At 50.8% G+C, this 18,495-nt stretch overlaps 2 protein-coding genes across 3 annotated transcripts in view; one reads left to right on the forward strand and one right to left on the reverse strand.

The window, feature by feature from the left end:
- Positions 1 to 446, forward strand: part of ZCCHC14 (zinc finger CCHC-type containing 14) — a 51,778-nt gene extending 51,332 nt beyond the window's left edge. The window contains exon 13 of the mRNA XM_080827890.1: positions 294 to 446. Coding sequence (XP_080684016.1) covers positions 294 to 349 — 56 coding nt within the window. The 3' untranslated portion in view covers positions 350 to 446. The remainder of the gene's footprint in view (positions 1 to 293) is intronic.
- MAP1LC3B (microtubule associated protein 1 light chain 3 beta) lies at positions 425 to 18,141 on the reverse strand. Of its 2 annotated transcripts, XM_080827891.1 has the most exons (5): positions 17,965 to 18,141; positions 10,770 to 10,825; positions 7,924 to 8,030; positions 6,984 to 7,154; positions 425 to 736 (listed from the first exon to the last, which is right to left on the reverse strand). In XM_080827891.1, the coding sequence occupies exons 1-5, from the start codon at positions 18,002 to 18,004 to the stop codon at positions 661 to 663; spliced, it is 450 nt and encodes a 149-aa protein (XP_080684017.1). In that variant the 5' UTR covers positions 18,005 to 18,141; the 3' UTR covers positions 425 to 660. The 2 variants fall into 2 exon arrangements, with proteins under 2 accessions (XP_080684017.1, XP_080684018.1); XM_080827892.1 differs by lacking the exon at positions 425 to 736 and having other exon boundaries at positions 6,679 to 7,154.
- Positions 18,142 to 18,495: the final 354 nt, after the last annotated feature.

The following is an 18,495-nucleotide window of genomic DNA, read 5'->3' on the forward strand; positions in this document are numbered from 1 at the left end:
TGGGCCGGGTGTCGGTGTGCTCACCGCGCGGCCGGCTCCCGGAGCGGTCAGCCCGGGCGCTGGCGAGGGTCAGGCCTCCCGGGGACCGGCCGTGTTACCCCTGAGGCTGATCCGCCCGTACGGCTTAGATTTGGGAGCGGGAGCGCGGAGCTGGGAGTGGGTCCGACGGGTAGTCCAGGCTTCCCGCGCCTGCCTCTTGACAGCGACTGTAGCAGGAGCTTTGGGCAGCTCAGTTGTTGGTAGGAGTTGCACAGTGATTCAAATCTGGTCTCTTTTCCCCCCCCTCTCTCTAGGTACTTTTAGGTTGAAATATGCCCCTCCAGCAGAAAGTCTGGACTCCACAGACTGATACTTTTCTCTGGCAACAGAACACTATTAAGCCATGGAGACATAAGGAAACTTAAATACAAAACTGAGAAGTCTAGTTGCTGTTGAGCTTAATATTTTTAATCCAAAGGTGCTTTACTTTACTAGACTGGATAGAAAACCTAGCGTAGGAGTGCATCAAACTCAGTTTTATTGCCAAAATCCTAGATGGGAGCTTGACGTCAGGACTCGCCTGGTCGGGGTCTCCACCGTGGCTGCGATGCAGAGACCTCCGTGTCCCGAGGAGCTTTGCCGCCGTCGGTCCTGCCAGGCTCACACGTAATTCCCGGGCAGCTACGCAAGATCAGAACCGAGAACTGCAGGTCGGAGCGCTCCGCGCGGAGTTCCAGCAGTCGGACTCTTGATACCCCTGCGTGAGGGAAAATGTCGCCTTTGTTTTGTTTTGGTTTTTTGTTTTTTGTTTTGTTTTGTTCCTCAAGTGGTTGGACACTAATCTCTCTGGGCTTTTTAAGGATTGCACTACCGAAGAATGTAAACTGATGTCACTCTCTGCCGTTCTGGGAGACAGACTCCCTGAGACCAGTCAGTGCAAGACACTCAAGAGAATCCGTTTTTAAGGAGTTGGCACCAGCAGGCTACGTGACTTGGTACACAACAGAGATTTTAGCATTTCCTTCCCTCCTTAAGACACTCGTAGCAGTTTCAAGGTTTTAACTTTTTTTCCTGCAAATAAATTTAAACTACGTTATTAAGTAGAAATAGTTACTCGCAACAACTTAACGTCTAAGGGTCCAAGTCCCAGAGAGTCCCTAGTTGTCAAAGCCTTGAGAATCCCTTCCTTCCCGGCCCTGCATAGCTTGAAGTCCTGTCGCCTTCCACCGCGACGAAGCTCTCGCAGAGACACGGTGACCGCTCGGCCTTCGTGAGCTGGCTCTGAGGGTTGCTACACGCCCTTAGCAAAGTTGACAAGTTCTTTCCTCTCCACACGGATCTCCCAAGGACCCCAAGGCTTACTGCTAACGGATTCACACTCGAGACAAACATTTCAACAGTGATACAGTCCTATAATTACGAGCAAAAGATTTGAAATGTTCTCCTGTCAACTTCTTTTGTATTAGGCTGTGTATTAGTGGTTAGTTCTCTAAAAATTACCTGAAAACTACAACAGAAAAGTGGTAAGACTCTGAAAGAGCCCACACCAACAGGACAGAGCTCCAAGATCTGCAGAAGTCTAGTTTTATCCAAAGTGGGAAATCAGGCCTCACCATACAGCTCTGTTTCACCCCAGGACAATGAAAGCTTCTTGGTCCGAAATTTAGGGACTTAAACCTTTAAACATAAAAGGGAATTTTCTGCTCAAATATTATTGCTTTAAACACTAAAGCCTTCAGTATTAAAATATTGATTGGTACGGCCTTGCCCAGGGATTTTGCAGTTGAATATTTATTTAAAAACAGAAAAACGTAATATCCAGACCTTTCTTAAAATGGGACAATCAGCCTCATGCCGAATTGGTGTAAATCAAAAGAATACCCTAGAATGTGAGGCTCTGTGATGTGAGGCTTCAAATTTTATGATCAGTTTCCTGGCTGAAGGGAAACTAGAGCAGAGTTGTTACTTTTTTTTTTTTTTTTTTTTCCCTTAAAGGCTTTTGGTAGAATTTTTTAGAGCTTTATTTTAGTAGAGTTTCATTTCTATGCAATGCAGAATTGACAGACCTCTGTATGCTTCTCTCTCTTCCTGGTACACAGTATTACATACAGTTTTGAAGTGATGGTGATGCTTACAACAACTTTTTTGGGGAATGTTACATTGATCTCTTAATTATAAACACTACAAAATGTCAAAATAATGAGAACTGACACAACTTTGCCTTAAAGAGTAGGAGCCTGGAACTTGTCATATGATGTTAAAGGAAGACTTGGGAGTGTCCGCTGATGTTTACGATTTTAATATTTCTGAAGGCCGTTATGGTGGCCTGGACATGTGCTGAAAGCCAAACTTTTAAATTTTTTGGTTTTTTAAACAAAGAAATATTTTAAATAAATCCTATTTCAACACAGTGAAATTGTTGAAAACTGTCTCATAACAAAAGAAAAAAAATCATATTTAGGGTTTCTGTTTTAGTGGTCAGTATCGGGGAATGAAAGTGTCTGTTGTTACCCTTATGACTATTTTGATAAATATTAGAGGTTAGTGTGTTCCATACAACAAAAGATTAAAATAGGAGCTTCGATTCGAAGTAGGACATTCAAATGGAGGTAAATAAGTCCAGACGTTGTGCGGCTGTGTTCCAGTCATCAAAGGTCTTAGAAAAATTCCCACTTGTCTTTGAAAGTGCATGTGCGGTGTGATGTCTCCGGTGAGGCCATTCCAAGGTGACAATTGAAAAATGTAAACGTGAGCTACACGGGACACAAAGCATCCAGCTGCCCATCCGTGAGACTCTTCCCAGGTGAATGCTTGGACTTGGGGATGTTTGCCGGCAGCGTCATCTCTGATCAGTTTCTCTCCAAAAGCAACCAAAGTCCGTAAGCCTGAAGAGCAGTTTTGCATTTCCTCAGACGTCCTCATCTTTTTAGAAACACAGATCTGACTGACCCTTTCAACTACGTAGTCATTTCCTTGAAATCATGGGCTCAGTTTGCAAAGGCTGTAGCAACCGGCAGGTGTGGCACAGCCACTTTGCTCTGTGTCGTCTGTCATATATCAAAGTTTCCATCCCCGTCTTTTTGTCTCCAAGAATGGGGGAAGTGGAATGTACAGATTGAAGTGGAATACAATGTTGGGATAAAAGAACTATGTAATCTTTTTTTTTTAAGCAGACACTCAGTTTTCTACCTTCTTTTCTAATTTTTATTTCATGGTAATATTGAAAATTGGAAACATGTTTAAATGTTAAAACTTGTAATTGCTGAAGAGCACTGAGGAAATGGGAGCTAGCACTTACAATGACGACAAAATTATTTTCTTCAAAGCAGGTATGTGTGATTGGATATGAAAAACCACCACCAACAACCAGCATCATCTGTAGTCTCCAGATGACAGGAGTTGGCTTGTGAATATGGTAGCTAGTAGGTTCCGTGTTTTAATTCACTATTTAGAAGTCACTGTAGCTAGTTTGCACTACACTGTGCAGGGGCACGGAGGCCCAGTGGCAGCCCCGCGCAGCGTCACACAGCTGCTGTGGCGCGTCCCCGCGGGGGCACCGGCCGATCTGATCCGTCTGGATCGGACCGCGGCGTGCTCTGGGCTCGCTCCAGTGTTGCTGGAGAGCGCTGGCCCGGTGGGATCAGGTTGCGCCCCCCTCACTCCGTCATTTTGTACTCTTCCTGCTTCCGTGGTGAGTTACTGGATGCCTTGCTAGTTTCACGTACCGGTTAGCGATGGCGCACGTATTGAGTCTTAGGGATGGTAAGGGAAACCGTGTCCTTCCCAGAGGATGGATGGGCCTGTGGAACCTGAGCGGGCGGATGTCCTTTTCAAAGTGCAGATGACTCCCAAAGAGTGAGTCAGGGGACGTTTCAAGCCGTGGGTTCTGAAGAGGCTCAGTTTGCAAAATCCTGAGGTTCTTGAACGGAAAAATTCAGTCAACACTCGCAAAACCACTTACTTGCTGGTTGAGGCCAAAGGTCAACTTGACTACACTGTTCTTGGGGGAGGGGAGCTCAGTGTGGCTCAGGGGTCGGTCCCGGGGATTTTACAAGCCTCTCACATGCATTAAGTTCTTACATGCACAAAGATGAAGGCTTTGGTACTGAAACCAGAGACCTCGTGTACTCGAGAATCTTCACAGCTAATCTTGGACAGATTTTCTTTTTAGGAATGAAGGAAAATTCTCCCATTTTTGAGCCATTCTTTTATGTCAATTCTACAAAATTGCATGTAACTTTATAAATATTTTTAAAAGATATAGTTTTGTAAATATTTAATATTCTGCTAATTTGATTTTGAATTGTAAATGTTAAGTATTGTTTTTGAAGTTTTTATGTTTTATTATACTTTGTTAAAAAGGAAAAATTGTACATTTTTAGAATGTTTTTATGAGTAAATTTAATGTACTGAAAATAAAAATTTAAAAAAGCTGTTTCATTTTATTAGGTCTTTGTCTCCTAGAACATGAAGCACACACCCTTTCAAATAAATCGCCAGTTCCTGATCTGCAAACTAGGGCGTCAGCCCTCTCCGCCTTCTCCACTTGGCAAGAGAGATAGATAGTTTCAAATCCATTCTCTGTCAAGTTCCCCTGGTTTTAAAAAAATATCCTTGCTATGACCAGAAACATTAACTCTTGATTTGGGATGTTCCAGCTTTCCAGACACAGAGTACACGCGGTACGAACATGCCCTGGCATTTAAAGCTCCGTCCTCTTGCGATTTGGGTGATGGTGATGGTCTAATGAGCATAAGCTGGCGCAGGACCGTGGTGGTCTCATGAGCCCTGCCAGACACCAGAGGGAGAAACCTGGTGCCTTTCCCCCCACCCCGGAGGTCCCCAGCGCCTCTCGTCAGGCCTGTGGCTACCCAGAGGGAAGTGTTCATGCAGCCCGTGACTTGCTGTTTGGTCAGGCCAGGCCTCTGAAGGTGGGGGCCACCGAACCAGCGCAGCAGACTCGGGGAAGCAGAACATTTCCTCCTCTTGCCCCCGCATTCTTCCACGGACAGCTGAAGTGCCCGCTTAAACTGGGAACGCGTGCAGTTTTTCCAGTGAGTGACGCTGGCCACTCGGCCGACGTCTGGATGTATCTTTCCCCGCCACGGTGTGGCAGGTTTTCAAGTCGCTTATTCCCACGAAACACCCAGGTCCCACATCGGTCCGCTCGCTTTGTGCCACGTCTTTTAGTTCTCAGGAGAATTTACTTGTGCAAAGACAAGACCAGCTGACAGAACCTTGACCGAGGTGAGGAGGGTGCCTGGGACAAAGCAGAGACCTTCAGAGGTGAGTGCCGCTGCCCTCCCCGCCCGCCCGCCGCCACCACCTGGCGTGGGACAGCACAGACGGTACACGGCGTCGCGCGCATCAAACACTGATCCGTTACGCTGAGCTTGAGGACAGTTTTTAGTTGTGCCTTTATTCACCTTAGTTCATTAAAAATGTACTTGGTTCAGAGAGCCTAGTGACCACCCGCTAAAGTGGGGTAGAAGTCACCCCTCCTGCATGGTACTTGTGTTTTTAAAAAGCAGGATTTCTTCTAGGAATCTCACTGGTCACACAGCAGTTACAAGAATGGAAGCTAGAATGATGTGTACAATCTAAACAAGACAGGCTGATGCGGAGTTTACATACTGTGAAAGCACACGTGTTCCAAGGGAGCCGTGTGGACAGACACGTGCAGCGGGAAGGTCGGGGTCAAGTGCGCGCAGGCAGGACTGTGGCTTCCCCCACCTCCACGAGGAAGTGACTTCTACTGACAGGTGCAGGTGTGCCGCACACGCCGGAAGTACACAAGCCAAGGCGCGATCTGCTACAGTCCAGCCTGAAGCGGTCCGCGGGCTCTCTGGGCTCCTCCCACAGAAACGGGACGCAGTGAGCCCCAGGCAGGCCGCAGGGAGCGCTGGTTATTCTAGCCGAACTCGGAAAAGGTTTACCGCCTGACACTAATTGTCTGCGAAGAACGCTAGGTCTCCTTTCGCTGCTGTTTTCGTCTGACGTGCGCCCAGTGGGGAGGAACTCGGACGGTGGGACGACCCACAAGGACAACGGAAATACTCTCAACACGTGGTAACTTTTTAGTAAGAGTCACACGCTTAACACAGAACACGGATCATCTACAGCTTTAAGCCAAAAGGTAGGGGGCGTGCATCTGAACGGGGGCGCTTCAGTCTGTCCCGCGGTGTCCGGCACTGTCCTAAGAACGAAACTGACAGACCCGCTGGTCCCCTTAGGGACGCGGGCGGCGGGGTGGACTCCCGAGGGACCCCACAGACCGGGAGAAACGACGCACCTTCCTTCTCTGGGCGCTTTGAGAAACTAGACCAAAATTTTAAATGATTCAAGGTTTGTACTGAGCAGTGGTGCTTTTCTCTGTTACCGTCTGGAAGAGCAAACAAGAGTTCGCTGGCACCGCGAGAGCACGAGCTCGGGCGCGTGCACACTAGGAGCGGGAACCCCGAGCAGCGGTTCAGAGTTTTCCCGCCCTGTTTTCCCTGCTTCTTCCCCACGACTATGGCAAACTGGGCAGGCGGTGGGGTTGGGGGAGGCTTGACAACTCATGCTTACAGATCCTCTCACAGGCATTTCCCCCGTTCAACAGAAACCCTCTACAGAGCGTCCGCTGGGTCAGTGAACCTAGTGAAGAAAGTGTCTCTGAAGGCTTAAGTACAGGCTCCTAATAGGGGAAGAGCATTAAAATAACGTGAAGGTCTGTTTTATTGGCAACTCAGAATGCAAAGTGTTTTATTTTTAAACTTCTAAATTTGAAAACAAAATAGCCTAGGTTAAATAATAGAGTTTTCCAAAGCTGGATGTGCTCACCGAGCTCAGCTTTCCTGCTTGCGGTACAAAACAACTTCCTAAAACTCCTAGGCAAGAATACTACTGTTTGGATGATCTGTGACTGGATGATCTGATCAACCTCAGTTGCTAATATCCCTTTTTTTTTTCCCTTGGTAAGGGTTTAAAAAAATTGAAGAACAGATGCATTTTTCTAGTCTTACACAGACAATTTCACTCCAAATGTCTCCTGAGAGGCGTATACCATATACAGGAATCCGTCTTCGTCCTTCTCACTTTCATACACTTCAGAAATCGGTGTGGACACACTCACCATGCTGTGTCCGTTCACTAACAGGAAGAAGGCCTGATTAGCGTTGAGCTGTAAGCGCCTCCTGTTGTAAGAAGACAACGTGAAGAGACACCAGCACATCAATTTGCAAGGGAAATGTAAAAATATCACGTACCCCCTTTGATACAAAAGTATAAAGCTTCTGGAAATGCTGCTTCTGGCAAAATAATGCATATGCCTACAGACTGACTCTCGTAGCTACAACTTCTCATAAAGCACAGGACATTTCTAGGATCACGGTCGTGACTAGTAGTAGCGGTAATGCTTACATTATCCTTACCGTGACCCCCAGGCCAGCTTTAAATTAGTACGCTCTCTGAACAGCCATGAGTGTCCAATGAGAGAAAGAGTTCAAACTATAATTTACAAACTATTTATTACGATTCTATCAAGTCTGCATTGTCTTTTACTAATTTTGCCATACAAAACTTTGGGGGGCGCCTGGGAGGCTCAGGCAGTTAAGCCTCTGCCTTCGGCTCAGATCATGATCCCAGGGTCCTGGGATCGAGCCCCGCATTGGGCTCTCTGCTCAGCGGGGGGCCTGCTTCTCTCTCTTTGCCAGTGGCTCTGCCTACTTGTGCTGTCAAATAAATAAAAATCTTAAAAAAAAAAAAAAGCATCTACACTAGATGTTACGATGAAAAAAATCAGAGGGACAGGAGATTCAGGTAAGAGAAGAACTCAGAAAGGAGGAAATATCTTTAGGTTTTATTAAGCTTGCAGAGATGTTGATCAGAACTAAAGCTTTATCTGTAAGTCTGATACACAATGAGCAGTCACCCAAAGAAACAGGAAAACCAGTGATTAAATACCTAATGATCTTGATGAGCTCACTCATGTTGACGTGGTCCGGTACAAGGAATTTGGTTTTGTCCAGGACAGGAAGCTGCTTCTCACCCTTGTACCGTTCGATGATCACCTAGAAAAGCAGCCAGATGAGAGATTTTAAAATAACCATTAACAATGAAGAGATGAAATACTTCCGCATCGTGCCCGGCACATACCAAATGGGGTTTGAGACAGAAACAGCACATGTCAGTTCCCCACAGATCTCCTGCGAAGAGCGACCCTTTACCCCCAACCCTCACAGGGAGTGAGCCTCCAGGGAAGGGAGCAGGGGCTGAAAGGAGCCGCTCCGTATTCTCTGTTATTTGGAGCCATGAAAACACTAACTGGTCCGAGAAACACAGCAGATGCCAGGAGCCAGCTTGGATCTATGGCAACTGCGGAGCCGCTGTCTCCTCTGAAGCGCCAGCGACCGCGATTCCGCAGTCCACCCCTGTTTCTTTCACACGAGACAGGTTTCTCTGCCTGATGTGGAAAAAGTCCTGAGTAAGTATCTGATAAGCAGAGACTACGATCAGCTGGTTCTGGAGACAAACTTTGTGCAGAAAGGCTTGAAGATCCTTTCATTTTGACAAACTACTCCTGGTATTTCTTTGATGGGTTTTGAGAGTCAAGAATCTTGCACTATGCAGGGAACAAAAATACTTCCGCATCAGGAACGGAAACAAATCCACGAGCTCCTTGCCAGACTTCCTCTCCACAGAGGACAAACAACTTCTACTTCTCGGCCGCTGCCAAAGCCGGCCCCGGGGTGTTGTCTGTCCGTGCCTCACCGTGTTGCGGAGCACCAGAGACACTCTTCTCCGGGTAAAGCAACTCTCCACCTCCCTGCAACAATGACAACTTGAGAGGAGGAGGGGAAATCTTCGCATCCTGTCTCCATTGCCCAGGAAAGGGGAAGATACTCGTCTGCACGTTGTTCCACTATATGGGGTCCACAGAAGGTCCTGTACGCCCCAATCAAACCGCTGTTCCCTTCCTTGGTGAGACCAAGGACTGTTATCCATGGGGTGTGTTCAGAACATGGGAGCCACAAGGCAGATTCACTACACAGACTACTTTTGCCTGGGTGTGACCAGCATCAGAGCTCAGAGGCAATACAGAAATCTTACATTACTGGCCCAGGAAGAGCAGAAGCAGAATGAGAAGAGAATCTCCTGACCTTAGACCGTATTCATTAAAGGAAGACAGAGCAGCAGCCTTGAGACAAAGGACAACATGGCCTTGGGCACCTCCCTCCTCCTCTCAGGTGTCCCTGATTCTACAGTGCTACTGAGCTCCACGAAAACAATCCCCGGTATAAATGACTGGTGGACTTTTCGGTTCTTATTTTTTCTTTTTCCTGAACTTTAATTTGGGAGAGAAGTCACGTCAAGTCCCGAGTAAGGCATCTGGCTAGACCTGAAAAGTGCCTCGTCAAGTGCTACGGGCAGGATCACAGAAGACAAAGCCGTCCCGGGGAGTGGAGACCGGGATCTGGAGAGCCAGGGAGCTGCCCTGCCTTCTCTGTCCGGCTGCGCTATTCCCAGTAAGGCGTGCCTCTAACGCTGTTCAGGGGCCAGAAGCACACATGGGAAGTACAAGTCTGTGATTTCTGCGAAAACCCCGAACTGCCGGCAGAGAGGAGGACCACTAATGTTCGCAGATAATCACGTTTCAAAGGAGACTGCAGAAGCAGAACGAATCCTGGCAGACTGCTGGGCTTTTCCAATGGCACCAAAAAGTGAAGAAAACCTTAATGAGGAAAACCCCCAGGCCATACATCGACCCCAAATATAAGGAAAGACTGAAATTTCTAAGCTGTCCAAGGGAAACCGAGACTGTGTCTTACTGTCGAGTTCTACAGCTGGGAAAGTGCTGGGCAGACCGATCTTCTCTTTTCTGTGCCCCTCACAGCCCTAAGCCCTGGACCTTCTCTCTTTCCTCAGTTCCATCTGAGAGGACACGTCAGAAAGCCAAACGGGAAAGTTTCTACAGAATTTCTAACAGCGGAGTATCTTTCCGAGTGGGCTGCGGCATGTGGAGGAGGTCACAACCGTGGACGCAAAACTAGGCTGATCTTTCCAATACTGTGTGGGGTGGGAATCTCTTCCCACCTTACAGATTAGGACATGGCAGCCCCTTTCAGAATTTTAGTAACGAGCTCAGCATCACTCAGCAACCCTCAACGTCACTGAGGCCTGAACTCAGCCTCTACCCGAAACCGGAAGCTCCTCTCACCCACTGCTCCCAGACCTGGCGCCTCAGCAGGTACCGTTTCAGCATCTGTCTGCAGAGGCTGGGGATAGAGGCGCTGCTGCTTGGGCAAAGCAGGAAGCACCCGAGCCACGCACACAGGACAAGGGAGAGCAGGGCTCCTCCTCCGTCTCTGCAAAGCAGCCAAGTACAACAGGCCTGTGCGGGGCCTAACAGAGCCTGGAATGCCCAGTCCCACTTCAGTCCTGACAGCTGGTTTTCCTACCGCAGTCCCCCTGCCTCTAGCGGAGCGGACACTTCCTCCTGCTGATAAAACCCCAGCGGTCCCAGTCCCCCCGCCCCTTTCCCCCCAGATGGATACATCGGACTTGTGTGTAACATTAGGGCAGCCAACTCGGACTCAGGAGGACACAGAATGGGACTAGATGAAGGAGCTGCATGTTCAAATATCTCCATTCTAGGTCACGAAATGGACACTGGGCGTTCCTTGTCTGAAGAGCTCTGCAGAGACCTGTCCCACGGTCACACACCGCGGCACCTTTCTGGAGGACTTCAGCAGTGCTCTCCTCTGCGAACATTACCAACGACTGAAACACAGGTGCTGGAGACCACCTACTGGGATTTTGGTAGGATGCTGCTCTCGGATAAGTCGGACATCTTCTACCCTTTGTTCTGCAACGAGAAGGAAGAGACACAGGCATTATTAAGGGCCAAAATGTAGCTTCTTTCCTGCATTTTTACTGGTGGTTTCTATATCTAAATTCAGCTATTCCTAGCTGTGGCAAAGCAGTAAAGACATCTTCCCTAGAACTGAGAGGAACCACACACTGGTACTTCATCGTTGTCTGGCACAAGCTGATATTTAAGGTCAAATGCCATTTCCATGTAAACCAACATGCAATTACACAGCTCTTGCGGGTGGTAAGACACAAGACCAAGAGTACAGAACTCCTGGTTTCAAGGGTTTGGGACCCCAGGCTTGCAGCCAAATGTAAACAACAAATTAATAGCATGGCGTTACCAATCTTTCCTCCCATGATTCCAACAACCTGTCAATTTTTGTGAATTTTCCAAAGTTGAAGTTGGTATAGGAATCTCAGATAAAACATACGCTCTTCAATGCAGTTTTCTCTTACGGTTTCCCACTTTTCAATGATACAGTGCTTACTGGAAAAGAAACTGCCCAAAAGAGATGGGGGCTGGGGAACAATGCCCTATTTGACTTTTAAACAGTTTTGCTCAGGGATGCCTGGGTGGCTCAGTCATTTAAGTGCCTGCCTTCCACTCAGGTCACGATCCCAGGACCCTGGGATTGAGTCCCAAGGCAGGCTCCTTGCTTAGCGGGGACCCTCCTGCTCCCCTGCTTGTGATCTCTCTCTCTGATAAATAAAACTTTAAAAAAAAAAAAAGTTTTGCTCAGTGCCTGCCCCCTCCAAAAAGGTTTTTTTTTTTTTTAAGATTTTATTTATTTATTTGACAGAGAGATCACAAGTAGGCAGAGAGGCAGGCGCAGAGAGAGAAAGGAAGCAGGCTCCCTGCCGAGCGGAGAGCCCAATGTGGGGGCCCGATCCCAGGACCCTGAGATCATGACCTGAGCCGAAGGCAGAGGCTTAACCCACTGAGCCACCCAGGTGCCCCCCCACATCCATAAAGTTTTAAACACAAAGTCTACTGCTGAATACTTTTTTTGAAAGATTATCTCTGTACTCTTCCCCCTTAGTATAATCACTTCTACGAATGATCAATGTCATGGACCTCCTGAGAAGTCCTGGTGGCTTCATAAAAAAAGATATGGTCTATATAAATATATTCTACCACTGCCTATATTTTTGGCTCTAAAAAAATACCACTTAGTATCATTCTTCATAAAAATGACTGAAATAATTCCCATGTTCAAATACAAGCATATAGCTTCTATTTCCATTTTCCCACCCAGCATTTCTAAATCAGCCTCTAAGATAAAATCACCAACAAATCTGCTGTAGAAGACGACTGCAAACTCAGGCCTATTCGGTACGTGAGAATAGAGATAAATTTAGTTATTGTTAATAGAGAGCTTAGCCTAGTGGTTCACAATGCATAATAGAGATCACTAACAAAAAAATATGTACTTGGTCCTGGCAGAGCTTCCAAAACCCTTGGAATTTTCTAAATACCAAGAGTGGTATTGATAAAGAGCCATCTTTTTTTATTCACGGCAAACCCCAACCAACCATATCTGAGTTTATGTTAATCCAGTAACTTTTGGAAGGCTCCTAAGGATGGGGGAATGGTTGCCATGGAGAAAGAACAGTGACTTGGGGTTTGAAATGTTTAGACCCACCCCAAACACCAGGGAGGGGAAAGGGGCTTGGAGGACGAACTAATCCCTGGTGGCCAATGCTTTAACCAGTCAAGCCCATATAATGAAATCGCCATCAAAAGGATGGGACTCAGGGCTTCCAAGTGCTGGGACAGTGGCACATACCAAACTGCCCAGGGACAGAAGCTCCTGTGCGCAGGACTCTCTCGAGCCGACGCTACGCACCTTTCATCAGGCCATTCGTTGGCGTGCTTTAGTATTTTTCGTAGTAAGTGAGCAACCTAGCAAATGAACAGTTGTCCTGTGAGCCACTCCAGCACTGTAATTAACACGAGGGGGTCATGGAACCTCTGAGCTACAGCCTGCCGGTCAGAAGCACAAGTGACCACCTGCACCGGCAGTCAGTGTTTGCAGTGGGGAGGGCAGCACTGCGGGGCGGAACTCAACCCGCGGCATCTGAGGCTATCGCCAGGTAGACAGAATCAGAATGTAGTTAAACTGTAGGAGTCATCGACTCGATCTCAGGGCTGCGAGTTCAAGCCCCACACTGGGTGTGCAGAGATTACTCAAAAAATAAAATTAAAAAAAAAATTTTTTTTTTAAACTGTAGGACAGCCAGCTTGATTGCATGACTCTGAAAAACCCCCACGTCTAGGGTCCAAAGTGAAGCAGCTGATTAGGAGAATCCAGAAAGTAGAGAAAACAGGAGAAGGAGGATTTTTTCCGTGGCATAATCCTTCAAATCCCTCTCTATTTGTGAGGGTATCACTGATTCCCCTTCAGGGCTCCTCTCAGCTTTGAGACCTGTCCCTATGTCTCTCCTACCCCCCAGGAAAAGGTGCTATGCCACCTAGACTTAGCTATCAACCCTATGCACAACAAAACCCTCCATTCTGTCAAGGTCGTTTATTTCAGAGTTTAGAGGAAATCACAGTTAATTCACTCTAGCACATGAATGATAATTCCTTAATATACCCTGGACTCTGCTTCACACTTAAAAGCTTCTCCTAGGGGTACCTGGGGGGCTCAGTGGGTTAAGCCTCTGCCTTCGGCTCAGGGTCCTGGGCTTGAGCCCCGCATTGGGCTCTCTGCTCAGCGGGGAGCCTGCTTCCCCCTCTCTCTCTGCCGGCCTCTCTGCCTACTTGTGTAAATAAAATCTTTAAAAATAAAGAAATAAAAGCTTCTCCTAACTGGGGCGCCTGGGTGGCTCAGTCGGTTAGGCATCTGACTCTTGATTTCCATCCTGGTCACAATATCAGCATCATGAGACTGAGACCCCTGTCAGTGTCTGCACTCAGCGCAGAATCTGCTTAATATTCCCTCTCTCTCTCTCAAATTTAAAAAAAAAGCTTATCCTAATAAATCTGAAAGGTAAGTGGAAACATTCAGACAGAAGGGGGAGTTTCTTTTTAATACAAGGAAACAGGTTTATTTTGGCAAGTGGAAAAGGAAATAAGCAAAACAGGCTTTAGACGTGAGGCTTCAAATCAGAAACTATAATTTCTATACTGTTATCAAAAGTTTATCCTGATTTATCCCTGAAATATGGCCCAAAAAAGACAAAATCATTATTTTTATTAAAGGTGGAAAAAGCCAAGGTATGAAACGAGGTACTTCCTTGAGATAAAATCAAGTTAATACCGAAGTCATGGTACGACAATAGGACCGTCCTGAGTATCCTGACCAGCTGCGTGAAAACCCGTGGTAAGCCTGGAGTAACCGAGTGAGTAAGGTGTGCACCTGTGCCGCACTCTTTCGAGTCGACACCTACTTCCAGAGACTAATCGTGTATTTAGCGAAAACATCACTAACACAAATCAAAGGCACACAGGAGCAATTCTTTTACTCAAGTTTTTTTTTTTTTTTTTTTTAATTTATTTGTCTTCAACAGCGCGCCCCTGGCAGCCGGGACCTGCTTCTACTTGTCTCTGTATTTGCCAGGGGCTCAGCCCTGCACACCCAAGATGGTTAATAAACAAATTAAAGTTGTACAATGGAAATAAACACTCATCCAAATGTGTATCAAGATACACTTCCTAGACTCCTTTTCTCCTGTCTCTGAGAACCCTTGCAAGACTTAGAAACCTACAGGAAGAAAGCAGTCCAAGGTGTCTTATTTTTACCAACAGATCATTTGCAAAGCTGCTTCGAGACCCGCCAGGGCATTCAGAGTAAACTTTATTTCACAGAGTGAAAGGAAGCACAACAGATGCCGCCCCACCTGTGATTAGCAAGGAACACGCCGCAGTCCGCGGGGCGCTGCCTGTGCTGGCATAACCCTTGCTCTACTGTCCACCTATCGGAGTAGTCTGAGCTACTTATTTTATTTTTTTTAAAGATTTTATTTATTTATTGGACAGAGAGATCACAAGTAGGCAGAGAGGCAGGCAGAGAGAGAGGGGGAAGCAGGCTCCCCGCTGAGCAGAGAGCCCGATGCGGGGCTTGATCCCAGGACCCTGAGATCATGACCTGAGCCAAAGACAGAGGCTTTAACCCACTGAGCCACCCAGGCGCCCCTGAGCTACTTATTTTAGACCAACACATAAACTTCCCCCAAGACATGCTGACTTTTTTGATATTAATGGAGAAGCTTAAACCTGCCCACCACTAAACCACAGCAGAAAAGTGTCGTTAAGTAAACTAGGGCGATCCGGAAGCTGAAGCACATTACTCCACGTGAGCAGACCAAATCCAGAATTATTTGCTGGAACACAACTCTGGGAGTTCATGAAATTCTTCCACACACCTGCAGACACACACTACGCCTCCGGACTTTGTGATGGGCATCTCGTGTCCTGGAAATGACAGCCACCTACGGCAGGCTGGGAGAGTGCCGGACAGGAGACAACGTGCAGGTCCAGACATCTGCCACTAGATGGACCGCGATCTTCACCTCTCTGGGCCCCACCCAGTTCTACAAAAAGGGGCTGTTTTGGGTGAGCCCCAAGGCCCACTTCAACCCTCTCAATCCTAGCAGAATCAGCAGAGATATATTCGATTCTGAGTAAACCTAAACTCATTAGCTTGGAAGAGAGAAGAACCGCTCAAGCTAAGTGGGGCCGCTCTTAGGTTCTACTGAAGAGGTTCTCTCCGAAGAATTGATTTCCCTCGTTTATTGGGCTGCAAATCAGTGAAAATGGTCAGCAGTACCCATTAAATGATATTCGATCCTCTGTAAAATGACTATCAAAGAGATCTTTTTTCAAAGGGGGGGGCGCGCAAGTGGCTCAGTTGCTTAAGCGTCTGCCTTCTGCTCAGGTCATGATCTCAGGGTCTGAGATCGAGACGCACATCGGGCTCCCTCTCCCTCCGCTGCTCCCCCTGCTTGTGTTCTCTCACCATCAAATAAATAAAAACAATCTTAAAAAAAAGTGGGGAAGGAGGAGTAAAGGTGAGCTAAGGGGCAAGCCCACGAACTGTCCGTAAGATGAACTAATAGGAAAAAATGGGGGCACTCCTGGTTTACCCTCAGGGCCACGGGTTCCAGGTGAATAGAATACGTTAGTCTCACTTTTCTTACTCTTACCATCGACTCTTCAGATATTTTTCTAGAAAAACCTAAAAATACTCTAAGCTAAAGGAAAGTAACTATATTTCAGTCATGAGAAAATAACCATCTTTCCCACACAAATGTCCCTGGTTAACTTCTACTTTTTTTTTTTTTTTTAAAGTAAGTTCCATGCCCAACCTGGGGCCAGAACTCACAACCCCAAGGTCAAGTCACATGCTCCGTCCCCTGGGCCAGCCAGGCGCCCCTCAGTGAGCTTGAACGTGTAAGAGTCAGTGGGGACCAAAGCCAGACCCGAGAGGAACCGTGCTTCCGAGGCGGCTCTCAGGGCTGCACGGACCCAAACAATACTGAGTTCACAGAGGTCACCGCGGCAGATGAGCAGCCGCGCCCCCCCGAGTTGAGAAACGACACCCCCTGAGGGGCTGAGGAGGAGCCGCGCGCTTCTGCGGACCGAGCCCTCGGTAGCCGCCGGCGACAGGTCTACAACCCACGCCCAGCTTTCGCAGACCCCAGGCCAGGGAACAAAACGGGGACCCCGGGCCCCTGGGCTGCGTGAACACCGCGACCGCACACCGCGGGTGGGGCCGGCAGGCTGTCGGCCCAGGATTCTCCTGCTGCCGGGGACCCCGGTCACTTGGAAATACTGTGATAACGTGACTTTCGGTTTCACCCGAGGCTGGGACGCTCGCGCGGGTCTCGAGCCCGAGGCGGGGAGGGCGGACCCACCGCCCCGCTGAAGCGCGCGCCAGGGCAGGCCAGAAAAGCGCAAGCCGGCTCTCCCGCCGCGCCACACCCGGGCTACACCGCAGCGCGCAGGGGTGGGTGCGCCGCTCCCGCTCAGGGCCACCGGCGCGCACACCCCTCCTCGCAAGCAAGGGACGCTCACCTGTCAGCCGCCACGTGCGACCGCGGCCACTTAGCTGCACACCAGTGTCCTCCCTCCACAGGGAGGGAGGCCGCCTCCACGGGCCCCCTTCCCACGAGGGTCTGCGCCTCCCGAGAGCCAGCGAGCCCCAGGGCTGCAGGGCTGACGCCAGAGCCCAGCAAACAACCGGGCCACGGCCGCAGGGGGCCAAAAAGGTGATTCAGCAGCTCGGCCGCGGCGCGTCCTGGAGGGACCTCGGCGGTGACCGGGCCGGGGAGGGGGCGGCGGGCCTTCCTGGGTCGCGCCGCGCACTGGCCCTGACCGCGACCACCTGGACGGACCGCCGCGGTCGGCCGGGACACGGTCGGGGGGGGGGGGTGCCTAAAACGGTCCTCCCCGCTCAGGCCCCCGGCCCCGACCCGCAGCGGACGGACCGCCGCCCGCACCCAAGCCCCCGCCCGCGGAGTGGGGGGAGAGCTTCCTGGGTTCGCCAGCGACACGGCCGCTGTGTGTGGGGGGACTCCGTAGGCCCCACCGCGCAGGCCCGGCCCCCCAGCCCGACCCCGACCCGAAACCGACAGCCGCCCCTCGCCCGAGATCCGCCCGGGGAGGCGGCGGGGGGGGGGCTCCCCGGATTCGCCCGCGACTCGGCCGGCGGGGAGCTCCCCCGGTCCGACAGCTCCGGCCCCCCGTCGGCCCCCGGCCCCGGCCCGGAGCGCATGGACGGCCGCCCTCGCCCCGGGACCCGGCCGCCGGAGGGAGGGGGCTCCCAGGGTCCGTCCCCGCCCAGCCGCCCGCCCAGCCGCCGGCCCCCTCGGCCCCTCGGCCCTCCCCCGGCCCCGGCCCCCCTCAGCACTCCGCCAACCCCGACGCTCCCCGCCGGCCGCACCCCGCCGTCGGCCCCCGGCCCTCGGCCCTGCTCAGTCCTCCCTCTGCCCCCGGCCCGGCCGCCGCCATCCCCGCCCACCGTGGGTCCCCGACCTCCGCCCCTCCTGGGTCCCTGCCCGCTCAGCCCCACGTCCAGCCCCGTCCCCCGCTCAGCCCGCCGCCGGCGCCGACCCCGGCCGCCCCGGCTGCCGCTTCAGCCCCCCCTTCGGCCCGCGGCGCCCCCCCCCCGCCGCGGCGGCACCCACCGAAGGTGCGGCGCTGCTTGAAGGTCTTCTCCGACGGCATGGCGCGGGCGGCGAGGCGGAGGCAGTGAGGCGGAGGGTCCCGGGGGCGGCAGACGGCGACGGCGGCGAAAGAAGACCCGACTGTGGCGACAGCGACTTCCCTTGTGTCTCTTCAGCCCGCAGCCGCGTCAGGTGACCGGCGCGGCGTCCTGGGGGGCGGGGCCAAGGCCTGCTGCCTCCGCCGCCATGGCGGGCGTGGCGGAAGCGGGGCCGCGCGCATGCGCAGCGAGGGCGTCCGCGGTGCGCAGGCGCGCGGGCCGCGGGCCCGGCGCGGAGCTCCCGGGGAGCGCCCGCGAGAGGGTGGGGTGGGTGCTCCCCCTGTCCCGGCGCCGAAGTCCCGCGTGGCCCGGCTGCTTTTGCGGACCCCGCGGCCCTGGTGCGCCCGCTCCGTGTGCCGACGCCGAGAACGCTCCGGCCCGAAAGCACGGTCGTTGCGCGCTCCCGCCGCGGGCCCGGGAGCTGCGGGTCGCTCGTCCGGATCGCGCCCCTGTC

This window comes from Martes martes (genome assembly GCF_963455335.1).
Source record: "Martes martes genome assembly, chromosome: 17".
NCBI lineage: Eukaryota > Metazoa > Chordata > Mammalia > Carnivora > Mustelidae > Martes > Martes martes.

Excerpts from the sequence above, each read along its gene's own strand:
- MAP1LC3B (XM_080827891.1), bottom strand. The coding sequence starts at position 18,004 with ATGCCGTCGGAGAAGACCTTCAAGCAGCGCCGCACCTTCG. Across the intron at positions 8,031-10,769 it reads AGCATCCTACCAAAATCCCA|GTGATCATCGAACGGTACAA; the intron begins GTAGGTGGTCTC and ends CTGCTTTTCTAG. Across the intron at positions 737-6,983 it reads TTTGGAGTGAAATTGTCTGT|GGGTATCAAGAGTCCGACTG; the intron begins GTAAGACTAGAA and ends TCCCTCACGCAG.